The 13,220-nt window shown below is 39.4% G+C and overlaps 1 protein-coding gene across 4 annotated transcripts in view; it reads left to right on the top strand.

Moving 5' to 3' along the window:
• The window catches only part of LOC147371011 (alcohol dehydrogenase 6-like), a 70,002-nt gene that overhangs the window by 43,521 nt on the left and 13,261 nt on the right, over positions 1–13,220 (top strand). For 2 of the 4 annotated variants that reach the window (XM_086406703.1, XM_086406704.1), the window contains 2 exons: positions 10,915–10,972; positions 12,983–13,084. In XM_086406703.1, the coding sequence (XP_086262829.1) occupies positions 10,955–10,972; positions 12,983–13,084 (120 nt within the window). In that variant the 5' untranslated portion in view covers positions 10,915–10,954. Of the gene's footprint in view, positions 1–10,762; positions 10,973–12,982; positions 13,085–13,220 lie in introns of all 4 variants that reach the window. The other 2 variants (XM_086406701.1, XM_086406702.1) reach the window with 1 other exon arrangement.

Below are 13,220 nucleotides of genomic sequence, written 5' to 3'. Positions count from 1 at the left end.
GCAGGTCACTCCCAAGTTGGGCCTTGGGAGACTGTATAACTACAACATGAACAATGGGTAAAAGACATTGTAGAAACTGGAACTGTGCATAAGAACCTATAAAAGAGAGAAAAAGCCTTCCAGATAGTAAGCAGGAAAAATTTATTTTGCAAGGGGCAGATTGTGTTTGTATAGAGTAATGAGTGAGTTCAAAAGTCTTGACTGCAAAATATTTTCCATGTAAACAAGTAAGAGTGCAAGAATGTTTACATTTAAAGAGAACTGGGTTTTCCTAGGATGCTGTATTCCCTTTCCTGAGCTTTACTATATGATATTGCTATGCAATATAGTAGTGGTTGATATAAACTAACAATAAGTTTGGTTGAAATTATTAAAGTGCACTTGGTAGACTGACTAAAATCAGTCAGTTACAAAGCATCTGAAAACCAGTGTTGGAGTGTTTGACCTTGAAGCCACTTTCTAGCTCTATGAGTCCATTCTTGCATCTCTGTACATTGAGTGCAGAGCTGATGGGACTTGGGTTATGGGTTCTGAAACAACATGACCCAAATAATTTTTATAGAACTCTGAAACTGACCCTTAAATAGGTCTCCTTTAAAATTCTTTAGCTGAATAGCTCACTCCTATCCACAGGCAATATTCAAATAAAAGTATCCTATTGGTCATACTAGTAAGAGAGTACCAAGATCCACCCATCATTAGCCTATAAAAACAATAGTTCCTACATTATTGATGGTGGACTGAAGCTTCATGTTGATAAGAAAAGACAAGCATGCTGAGAATTTAAAACTTACATTCTCCATTTGAAGCATGAGGCTAATGCAATGTTACATACAATGGTGCATCGAAGAAAATATAATCTGAAAATTAAATAACACATAGATTTTCAAGCATTTTAAATTTAAAGACCAATGTCACCACGTTGTGGGTGAAAATGCAAAAGTTTAATCTAATTTCTTGTTGTTGCTATTCAGTCACTAAGTTCTGTCTGACTTTTGCTACCCCAAAGACTGCAGCATGCCAGGCTTCCCTGTCCGTCACTATCTCTCTGAGTTTGCTCAAACTCATGTAAACTGAGTCAGTGATGTTATCCAACAATCAAATCCTCTGTTGTGCCCTTCTCCTCCTGCCCTCAGTCTTTCCCAGTATAAGGAGCTTTTCAATAAGTCAGCATCCAGTGGCCAAAAAATGGAGCTTCAGCTTCGTATGTCTTTCCAGTGAATATTCAGGGTTGATATCCTTTAAGATTCGTTTGATCTCCTTGCTGTCCAAGGGACTCTCAAGAGTCTTCTCCAGCACAACAGTTTGAAAGCATCAATTCATTGGTACTAAGCATTCTTTATGGTACAAATTTCACGTCTGTTCATGACTGCTGGGAAAACCATAGCTTTGACAACATGGACCTTCATCGGCAAAGGGATGTCTCTGCTTTTTAATATGATGTCTTAAGCCTGGCATGCTGCAGTACTTGGGGTCACAAAAGTCGGACACAGCTTAGCGACTGAACAGAAACAACAACAAGAACAAGAAATAAGATTCACCTTTTCATTTTCACCTACAATATGGTTATGTTGGTCTTTAAATTTTTTGAGAACACTAAATTTAAAATGCTTGAAAATCTGTGTTATTTAGCTTTCAGTTTATATTTTCTTGCATACACCATTGTATGAAACATTGCATTAGCCTCATGATTCAAATGGAGAAGAACATAAGTTTTAAACCTAATATGATGTCTAGGTTTGTCATCATATTAAATGTGAAATGGGAAAGACTAGAGATTTCTTCAAGAAAATTAGAGATATCAGGAGAACATTTCATGCAAAGATGGGCACAATAAAAGATACAAATGGCAAGGACCAAACAGAAGTAGAAAATATTAAGAAGCAGTGGCAAGAATACACAGAACTATACAAAAAAGATCTTAATGACCCAGATAACCACAATGGTGTGATCACTCACCTATAGCCAGACTTCATGGACAGTGAAGTCAAGTAGGCCTTAGGAAGCATCACTATGAACAAAGCTAGTGGAGGTGATGGAATTCCATTTTAGCTATTTCAAATCCTAAGATGATGCTGTGAAAGTGCTGCACTCAATATGCCAGCAAATTTGGAAAACTCAGGAATGGCCACAGGACTGGAAAAGGTCAGTTTTCATTCCAGTTCCAAAGGCAATGTCAAAGAATGTTCAAACTATCCCACAATTGCACTCATCTCACACATTAGCAAAGTAATACTGAAAATTCTCTAAGCTAGCTTTCAACAGTATATGAACCAAGAACTGCCAGATGTTCAAGTTGGACTTAGAAAAGGCGGAGGAACCAGAGATCAAATTGCCAACATCCATTGGATCATCAAATAATCAAAAGAATTTGAGAAAAATATCTACTTCTGTTTCATTTACTATGCTAAAGCCTTTAACTGTGTGAATCACAACAAACTGTGGAAAATTCTTCAAGAGATGGGAATATCAGACAACCTGACCTGCCTCCTGAGAAATCTGTATGCAGGTCAGGAAGCAACAGTTAGAACTGGACATGGAACAACAGACTGGTTCCAAATTGGAAAAGAAGTACATCAAGGCTGTATATTGTCACCCTGCTTATTTAACTTATATGCAGAATACATCTTGAGAAATGCTGGGCTGGATGAAGCACAAGCTGGAATCAAGATTGCTGGGAGAAATATCAATAACCTCAGATATGCAGATGACATCACTCTTATGACAGAAAGTGAAGAAGAACCAAAGACCTTTTGTGAAGGTGAAAGAGAAGAGTGAAAACCTGTCTTAAAAATCAACATTCAAGAAATGAAGATCATGGCATCTGGTCCCATAACTTCATGGCAAATAGTTGGGTAAAAATGGAAACAGTGGCAAATTTCATTTTCTTGAGCTCCAAAATCACTGCAAATGGTGATGACAGCCATGAAATTAAAAGACGCTTATTCTTTGGAAGAATAGCTATGACAAGCCTAGACAGCATATTAAGAAGCAGAGGCATTACTTTCCTGACAAAAGTCCATCTAGGCAAAGCTATGGTTTTTCCAGTAGTCATGTATGGATGTGAGGGTTGTACCATAAGGAAACCTGAGTGCTGAATAATTGATGCTTTTGAATTGTGGTGTTGGAGAAGACTCTTGAGAGTCTCTTGGTCTTCAAGGAGATTAAACCAGACAATCCTAAAGGAAATCAGTCCTGAATATCCATTGGAAAGACTGATGCTAAAGCTAAAGCTCCAATACTTTGGCCCCCTGATGTAAAGAACTGACTCATTGGAAAAGACCCTGATGCTGGGAAAGACTGAAGACAGAAGGAAAAGGGGACGACAGAGGATAAGATGGTTGGATTGTATCATCAGCTCAATGGACATGAGCTTGAGCAAGCTCTGGGATTTGGTGATGGACAGGGAAGCCTGGCAAGCTGCAGTCCATGGGATCACAGTCAGACATGACTGAGCATTAGAACTGAACTGAACTGAGGTTTGTCATGGCTTTTCTTTCAAGGAGCAAGTGTCCTTTAGTTTTGTGGCTGCAGTCACCATCCACAGTGATTTTGGAGACCGGGAACATAAAATTTACCACTGTTTCTATTTTTTCACCAAATTTGCCATGAAGAGATAGGACCAGATGCCATGATCTTCTTTTTTTGAATGTTGAGTTTTAAGCCAGCTTTTTCACTCTCCTCTTTTACCTTCATCAGGAGGTCTTTAGATCCTCTTCATTTTCTGCCATTAGGGTGGTATCATCTGCATATCTGAGGTTGATATTTCTCCTGGCATCTTGGAGATGTGATTCAGCTTGTGATTCATCCAGCCCAGCATTTTGCATGATCTACTCCATATATAAGATAAATAAACAGGGTAACAATATATAGCCTTGATGAACTCCTTTCCCAATTTGGAACCATTCTGTTGTTCCATGTCCAGTCCTAACTGTTGCTTCTTGACCTGCATCTGGGTTCCTCGGGAGGCAGGTAAGATGGTCTGGTAGTCCCATCTCTTGAAGAATTTTCCACAGCCTATTGTGATTCATGCAGTCAAAGAGTTTAGAGCAGACAATGAAGCAGAAGTAGATGTTTTTCTGAAATTCTTATTATTTTTATGATCCAACAGATGTTGGCAATTTGATCTCTGGTTCATCTGCCTTTTCTAAATCAAGCTTGTATGTCTGGAAGTTCTTGGATCATGTACTGTTGAAGCCTAACTTGAAGGATTTTGAGAATTATCTTCCTAGCATATTAAATGAGTACAATTGTGCAGTCCTTTGAATATTTTTTGTCAGTGCTCTTTAGGATTGGAATGAAAAGTGACCTTTTCTAGTCCTGTGGCCACTGCCAAGTTTTCCAAATTTGCTGGCATATTGTGTGCAGCACTTTCACAGCATTATCTTTTAGGATTTGAAATAGCTCAAATGGAATTTTGTCACCTCCTCTAGCTTTGCTTGTCGTAAGGCTTCCTAAGGCCCACTTGATTTCATATTCCAGAATGTCTGGCTCTAGGTGAGTGATCACAACATCATGGTTATCGGGTCATTAAGACCTTTTTGTATAGTTCTTCTGTGTATTCTTGTCACCTTTTCTTTATCTCTTCTGCTTCTATTAGGTCCTTGCCATTTCTGTCCTTTATTGTGCCCATCTTTGCATGAAATGTTCCCTTGATATCTCTAATTTTCTTGAAGAGATCTCTAATCATTCCCATTCTATTTTTTTTTCCTCTTTTTCTTTGAGCTGTTTACTTAAGAAGACTTTCTTATCTCTCTGTGCTGTTCTTTGGAACTTTGCATTCAGATGGATATATCTTTCTTTTTCTCTTTTGCCTTTCACTTCTCCTCTTTTCTCAGCTATTTTTAAGGCCTCCTCTGCTAAGTCACTTCAGTCGTGTCCGACTCTGTGCGACCCCATACATGGCAGCCCACCAGGCTCCCCCATCCCTGGGATTCTCAAGGCAAGAACACTGGAGTGGGTTGCCATTTCCTTCTCCAGTGCATGAAAGTGAAAAGTGAAAGTGAAGTTGCTCAGTCGTGTCTGACTCTTAGCGACCCCATGGACTGTAGCCCACCAAGCTCCTCCATCCATGGGATTTTCCAGGCAAGAGTACTGGAGTGGGGTGCCATTGCCTTCTCCGAAGGCCTCCTCAGACAACCATTTTGCCTTCTTGCATTTCTTTTTCTTTGGAGTGGTTCTGGTCCTTGCCTCCTATACAATGTTATGAACCTCCATCCACAGTTCTTCAGGCAGTCTGTCTAACAGATCTAACCCCTTGAATCTATTTGTCAACTTTTACTATATAATTATAAGGGATTTTATTTAGGTCATACTGAATTTAGGGGTTTCCCCTACTTTCTTCAGTTTAAGCCTGAATTTTGCAAAAATGAGTTCATGATCTGAGCCACGGTCAGATCCTGGTCTTGCTTTTGCTGATTATATAGAGTTTCTCCACCTTTAACTGCAAAGAATACAGTCAGTCTGATTTCAGTACTGACCATTTGGGATGTCCATGGGTAGAGTCATCTCTTGTGTTGTTGGAAGAGGGTGTTTGTTATGATCAGTTGTTCTCCTGGCAAAACTCTGTTAGCCTTTGTCCTACTTCATTTTGTACTCCAAGATCAAACTTGCCTGTTACTCCAGGTTATCTCTGGACTTCCTACATTTGCATTCCAATCCCTGTGATGAAAAGGACATATATTTTTGGTGTTAGTTCTAGAAGTCTTGTAGGCCTTCATAGAACTGTTCCACTTCAGCTTCTTCGGCATTAGTGGTTGGGGCATAGGTTTGTATTACTGTGATATTGAATGCTTTGCCTTGGAAACAAACCGAGATGAAAGAGGCATTGATGCTAATTTGATGGAGAACATGCTATTACTGCTGAAGTGGCTACTTTTGCAGAGTTTACAAGCACATAAAACTTTTGCGGAGTTTACAAGCACATAAAAAGGTCAGAAAAGGTGCCATTTCTGCTCTTCACATTAAATATGACAAACAGGTAGTAGCTATAAAGAAGCCATAGGTATTAATTTAATATAGTCATCTTACCTACCTTGAAACCTTATTTCAGAATTTGACCCTAGAAAAATGGTAGTTTTTCCCCAACTTATTCACAAAGTCCTCAAGCAATTTACATTATTTAATTGGAGTATGAGGAAATATTACTTTTATTTACATTTTCTTTTTTGAAATTGGCTTAATAATTATCTATGATTTAGCAACAACAGACGTTGGCACCAAACATTAAAATAAATAACATTACTCTTTGTAGTATTAACGGTGCATGTGATAATAGAACAAAACAGAGTGCAAAGAAACTGAGATGAACCTTTATGAGAAAAACCAAATGCAGACCAAGCTCTGGTTGTTATACAGATTCCCAGACTAGAATATTATTAACCTTTCCCAATCTCACTATCAGAAACCATCTGTGGAACCTTTCTGCAAAGGGACCTATTAAATTTAGCTTTGTTCGGGTATGGGCAGAGGTAATTTCTGAGATTATTTGGCTGTCACCTTCATTTTGTGGGGAAGAAAATCAAGGCCAAGGGAAGCTCAGTGTACAGACTTACCAGAATCCCATAGCCAATTACCAGCTAAGTAAATTTGGCATTCTCACCACTCCTTTCTCTACATGAATCTTTCACGTTAACCTCACATCTTTCATTTCATTCCTTGTGCCTTAATTACATTGAACTTCTTTCAGTCTTCCCCCAGTTCCTGTCCTTTAAAAGATACCAGAGTCCTTGTCTGTGAGCCTTCCCACTCAGCCATACTCAAACCCCATCCCCACCAAACTCTGTTCCTAACTCCCAGCCATTGTCCAAATCTCATTATAGCAAGACCCTGCAGTTCAGTTCAGTTCAGTTGCTCAGTTGTGTCCGACTCTTTGCAACCCCATGAATCGCAGCACACCAGACCTCCCTGTCCATCACCAACTCACAGAGTTCACACAAACTCATGTGCATCGAGTCAGTGATGCCATCCAGCCATCTCATCCTTTGTCGTCCCCTTCTCCTCCTGCCCCCAATCCCTCCCAGCATCAGAATCTTTTCCAATGAGTCAACTGTTCGCATGAGGTGGCCAAAGTATTGGAGTTTCAGCCTCAGCATCAGTCCTTCCAATGAACACCCAGAACTGATCTGCTTTAGAATGGACTGGTTGGATCTCCTTGCAGTCCAAGGGACTCTCAAGAGTCTTCTCCAATACACAGTTCAAAAGCATCAATTCTTCAGCACTCAGCTTTCTTTACAGTCCAACTCTCACATCCATATATGACCACAGGAAAAACCATAGCCTTGACTAGATGGATGTTGGCAAAGTAATATCTCTGCTTTTGAATATGCTATCTAGGTTGGTCATAACTTTCCTTCCAAGGAGTAAGTGTCTTTTAATTTTATGGCTGCAATCACCATCTGCAGTGATTTTGGAGCCCCAAAAAATAAAGTCTGCCACTGTTTCCACTGTTTCCCCATCTATTTCCCATGAAGTGATGGGACTGGATGCCATGATCTTAGTTTTCTGAATGTTGAGCTTTAAGCCAACTTTTTCACTCTCCTCTTTCACTTCCATCAAGAGGCTTTTTAATTCCTCTTCACTTTCTGCCATAAGGGTGGTGTCATCTGCATATCTGAGGTGATTGATATTTCTCCCGCCAATCTTGATTCCAGCTTGTGCTTCTTCCAGCCCAGCGTTTCTCATGATGTACTCTGCATGTAAGTTAAATAAGCAGGGTGACAATATACAGCCTTGATGTACTCTTTTTCCTATTTGGAACCAGTCTGTTTTCCCATGTCCAGCTCTAAGTTGCTTCCTGACCTGCATACAAATTTCTCAAGAGGCAGGTCAGGTGGTCTGGTATTCCCATCTCTTGAAGAATTTTCCACAGTTTATTGTGATCCACACAGTCAAAGGCTTTGGCATAGTCAATAAAGCAGAAATATATGTTTTTATGGAACTCTCTTGCTTTTTCCATGATCCAGCAGATTTTGGCAATTTGATCTCTGGTTCCTCTGCCTTTTCTAAATCCAGCTTGAACATCTGGAAGTTTACGGTTCATATATTGCCGAAGCCTGGCTTGGAGAATTTTCAGCATTATTCTAATAGCATGTGAGATGAGTGCAATTGTGTGGTAGTTTGAGCATTCTTTGGCATTGCCTTTCTTTGGGAGTGGAATGCAAACGGACCTTTTCCAGTCCTGTGGCCACTGCTGAGTTTTCCAAATTTGCTGGCATATTGAGTGCAGCACTTTCACAGCATCATCTTTCAGGATTTGAAATAGCTCAACTGGAATTCCATCACCTCCACTAGCTTTGTTCCTAGTGATGCTTTCTAAGGCCCACTTGACTTCACATTCCAGGATGTCTGGCTCTAGGTGAGTTATCACACCATCGTGATTATCTGGGTCATGAAGATTTTTTTTGTACAGTTCTTCTGTGTATTCTTGCCACCTCTTCTTAATATCTTCAGCTTCTGTTAGGTCCATACCTTTTATGTCCTTTATTGTACCCATCTTTGCATGAAATGTTCCCTTGGTATCTCTAATTTTCTTGAAGAGATTGCTAGCCTTTCCCATTCTGTTGTTTTCCTCTATTTCTTTGCATTGATCGCTGAGGAAGGCTTTCTTATCTCTTCTTGTTTTCTTTGGAATTCTGCATTCAAATGTGAATATCTTTCCTTTTCTCCTTTGCTTTTCACTTCTCTTCTTTTCACAGCTATTTGTAAGGCCTCCCCAGACAGCCATTTGCTTTTTTTGCATTTCTTTTCCATGGGGATGGTCTTGATCCCTGTCTCCTGTACAATGTCATGAACCTCCATCCATACATAGTTCTTCAGGCACTCTGTCTATCAGATCTAGTCCCTTAAATCTATTTCTCACTTCTACTGTATAATCATAAGGGATTTGATTTAGGTCATACCTGAATGGTCTAATGGTTTTCCCTACTTTCTTCAATTTAAGTCTGAATTTGGCAATAAGGTGTTCATGATTTGAGCCACAGTAAGCTCCTGGTCTTGTTTTTGCTGACTGTATAGAGCTTCTCCATCTTTGGCTGCAGAGAATATAATCAATCTGATTTCGGTGTTGACCATCTGGTGATGTCCATGTGTAGAGTCTTCTCTTGTGTTGTTGGAAGAGGGTGTTTGCTATGACCAGTGCGTTCTCTTGGCCCAACTCTATCAGCCTTGGGCTCCCAGAAATATAGATTACATATACTTCCTCTCTGTTTCTATTGCATATTCTACTCCCTCTATAATACCATGTCAAACACTGTATTATAATTGTCTGATTATTTGTTCACACTATGAGACTGTGGACTCTGAATATCACATTCATTATCATTACCCCAGCATCAAATGAATGCCTGAAATATAAGAGTGGCTTCTGACAAAGAAAAACAGAAAAAAGACACAAATTATCAATAATAGGAGTCAAACAGAGTATATTACTACAGACACTGCAAACATCAAAAGAGTAATAAGGGAATACTAACACTTCTGTGGCTCAGCTGGTAAAGAATCCACCTGCAATGCGGGAGACGTGGGTTCCATCCTTGGGTTGGGAAGATCCCCTGAAGAAGGGGAAAGCTACCTACCTCAGTATTCTGGCCTGGAGAATTCCATGGTATATATAGTCCATGGGGTTACAAAGAGTCAGACAAGACTGAGCAACTTTCACTTTCACTCTTCGTTAGTAATTCTACACACATAAATTTGACAAATTAGATGAAACGGAGTAATTGCTCAAAGACTGCAGACTAAAATACAAAACAGAGTATTTACATATTCTTGTCTGGAAAATCCTCTGGACAGAGGAGCCTGGTGGGCTAGAATCCATAGGGTTGCAAGAATCAGACACAACTTAGAGACTAAACCAAACCAACCACCTAACAAAGACAAAGGTAATTGAATTCACAATTTTAAACATCCCCAAATAGAAATCTCTAGATCCAGATGGTTTCATTGAAGGATTCAACCAAACATTTAAGGAATTAATGTCAATTCTATACACTCTCTCCCAGAAAACAGAAGAAGAAGAAATAATTTTATGAAATTATTATTACTAGTAATAATCAGTAATGAAACTAAAATCAGACAAAGACAGTGCAAAAAAAGAAAACTAATACACCAAGTAGAATTTGTTCCAGATATGTAAAGCTTGTTCAGTATTTGAAAATTAATCAATATAATCCACTGTAATCTCACAGGCTAAGGAAGAAAATCATATGCTCATATCATGACACAGAAAGAGCATTTAATCTTCTTTTCTTCCCTCCTAGCTAAAACCTGCCTACTGGTGTTACCTTTCATTGGGAATGTATTTCCTTTTCCTCATGTTCATCAGGGTCCTGGTCAAGTCTCTTAATCCACATACAGAGATTTGCTCAAATTCAAATCCTGATTGTTAGGCTTCTTACACAAATTGGTTTCAATTTCTCTGAGTAACCAGCTCAGCATACCAAGAGGTGAGGAGCTTATGCTAAACTCCTAGATAAAACTAGCTAGTAATATCCTAATTCCTCAACAATGTGACACATGCTTGGAAAACCAATGGGTTACTCAAATTTAGACTCATAGATACCATACCTGCATTGGGAAAACAACACAGACACAATTTTATACATGTTAATAGAAATTTTAAACTTGGACATTTAGAAGACCAAATTTAAAACTCAACAGAATGGATACTAAGAGGGAACCTCATGACTAATAGAAGAAAAACTGCACAATTTCACCTTTTGTGCTTTTGCACTGAGCTAAATCTTTTTCATATTATAATTAGGAACTTCCATCAAGGAACAGGAACATCTGTTTCCAGTTATGAGGTGTATTAATTACCTGATTAATACACAAAGGTCAGGACTCAGCCTCTTGATCAAACAGTGACCTCTACTCCCTTGGACTTTGAAAGTAACCAGAATCTCCTTTTCTCAGTATATTCATCTGTGGCCAGAAGAACACAGAGAAAATCAGCATGAGTACTACCGGGAAAGTAAGTATGGCATTCTTTTTTATGTCATATCATAAATGTGTCAACCTGTGTGCTTGTCTATTTACCAACACCTGGAGAAGGAAATGGCAACCCACTCCAGTGTTCTTGCCTGGAGAATCCCAGGGACGGGGGAGCCTGGTGGGCTGGCGTCTATGGGGTCGCACAGGGTCGGACACGACTGAAGCGACTTAGCAGCATCACTCAACTACTCTCTATACTCCTAAAAGTGGAAGACAATCTTAATCTTAATATCTCTCCTTCTCCTTCCCCTTTTCTTTTATTCCTTTTATGTGCCTTGCCTTTCTTCAGTGGTTTTTTTTTTTTTTTTCAGTCCTTTAATAGGCAATATATCAAGCCGTATATCAAACTTTCCAAAGTTAAAGATATATCCCCTCCTTAAAGGATCTCATACAGAGACATAGTAATTATGAAAGAGAGTCCAGGGGTAGTAAAAAAGAGAGGGGCATTGCTCCTAATCTTGCCTGGCTTCCCAGAGAAAGTGACATATAAAAGAAAACTTACAGATGTAAGAATTCACCAGGTAAAGGAGGAGACAGTTTTGCAGGTAGACGAAACATGAGGAAAAACAGAACAAAATTATCCAGAATTTTTCTGTTGTTCCTGAGGGCAGGAAATGACTAGAAATAAGGTTGGAAAGACTGACAGGAAGATCATGGAAAGCTCTGTAGACCATGTCAACAGATCCTGACAAACAATTGGTGACAATATCATTTTTAGGTAGGGAATTAGCATGATAAGGATTATAGTTCAGGGCTTCCCTGTGGCTCAGACAGTGAAGAATCTGCCTGCAATTGGGAGACCTGGGTTCAATTCAGGTCTGGGTTAAGAAGATCCCCAGGGGGGCATGGCAACCCACTCCAGTATTCTTGCCTGGAGAATCCCCATTGACAGAGGAGCCTGGCGGGCTACAGTCCATGGGGTCACAAAGAGTCAGACACACAACTGAGCAGCTAAGCACAGCAACGCTATAAAAGATGGACTTCAAGGTGATGAACCAAGCCAGGTGAAAGGCAATGAGGACTGGACCACACAGTAGCAGCAGAAATGGAGAAGAGGGGTCAGATTACAGAAATTTTTAGATTGTGGAGGTTGAGGGAAAGAGACAAATCAAGGCTCTTTCCAGGTTTCTTTCTTGTATTATTGAATAGATTACATGGCAACTCATTGAAACAGAGAAAGCAAAGAACAAATTGTGTGCTGTGTCCACCACTGGTCAAGGGAAGGGGGGTGGTAGAAGAAAGAAATAACAGTGTCTTCATGTTTTATCATGTTGAATTTGAGATACCTGTAGGACAGTCCAAAGGGTCTCAAAGAGTTGGACATGACTGAGCAACTAAGCACATTCAAATAGCCAATGAATAGAATCTAAAGCTTAGTAACAAGTCTGTTGCAAAGATCATCTATATAAAAGTAATAATTGATTCTGTATAAACTAGGTGAAATCACATAGGATAATAATTTATAGTGAGAACGATGACGGGCTGAAATCAGAACCCTTGAAGGACTACCTTACCACCAACAACCTCTTCAATCTCAGTCTGCCAGTGACCACCACCATTTGATGAAATGCCACAGCTAGATGGTCTCCATTCCTGCCTGCACCCCAAAACTGATTCTCTCCCATACCTAGGACCACAAATAACTCTCAGACTGCAATGTCATTTCTACCCTGAAACTGAACTACTTCGTTCATCATAAGATCAAAAGTATGACATCTATCCTCTTGGTTGTGTAGCAGTATGTACATACAGTTAGAATTGCAAGACTGATTTGAATACAGAGACTGATAGTACAAGAAAAGTTGAGTTGAGGTCAAGAGGCTACATTCTGAGTATATTTAAGCAATGATTTATTCCTTTTTTTTTTTTTTTAATCTAGGCTTGAGTGTGAAAGAATTGGATTCAACCTTCTAATAATCATTAATATAGGAATGCTCTAACTCCCAATCCTAAGGAGTTTCCCTTTCTGCCTCCATATTCTTTTTCCCAGGTTATCAGGTGCAAAGCAGCCATAGTCTGGAAGCCTGGTGGATCATTTTCCATTGAGGAGGTAGAAGTGGCTCCACCAAAGGCAAAAGAAGTTCGCATAAAGGTAAAAAAAAAAAAATCCACAATATTTCCACACCAAAACTCAGAGCTGTTCACTGTAGGTTATACATTCTTTTCACAATGTTCAACTCAGAAAGAAAACTATATGCTCTCCTATTTCTTTTTTTTTTATTTTATTT

Source organism: Bos grunniens, chromosome 6, assembly GCF_055505025.1.
Source record: "Bos grunniens cultivar Pamir isolate PY7600 chromosome 6, Bosgru_T2T1.0, whole genome shotgun sequence".
In the NCBI taxonomy this organism is placed as follows: domain Eukaryota; kingdom Metazoa; phylum Chordata; class Mammalia; order Artiodactyla; family Bovidae; genus Bos; species Bos grunniens.
Note: the sequence above shows the minus strand (reverse complement) of the source record. Positions and strands in the feature narration are given on the sequence as shown.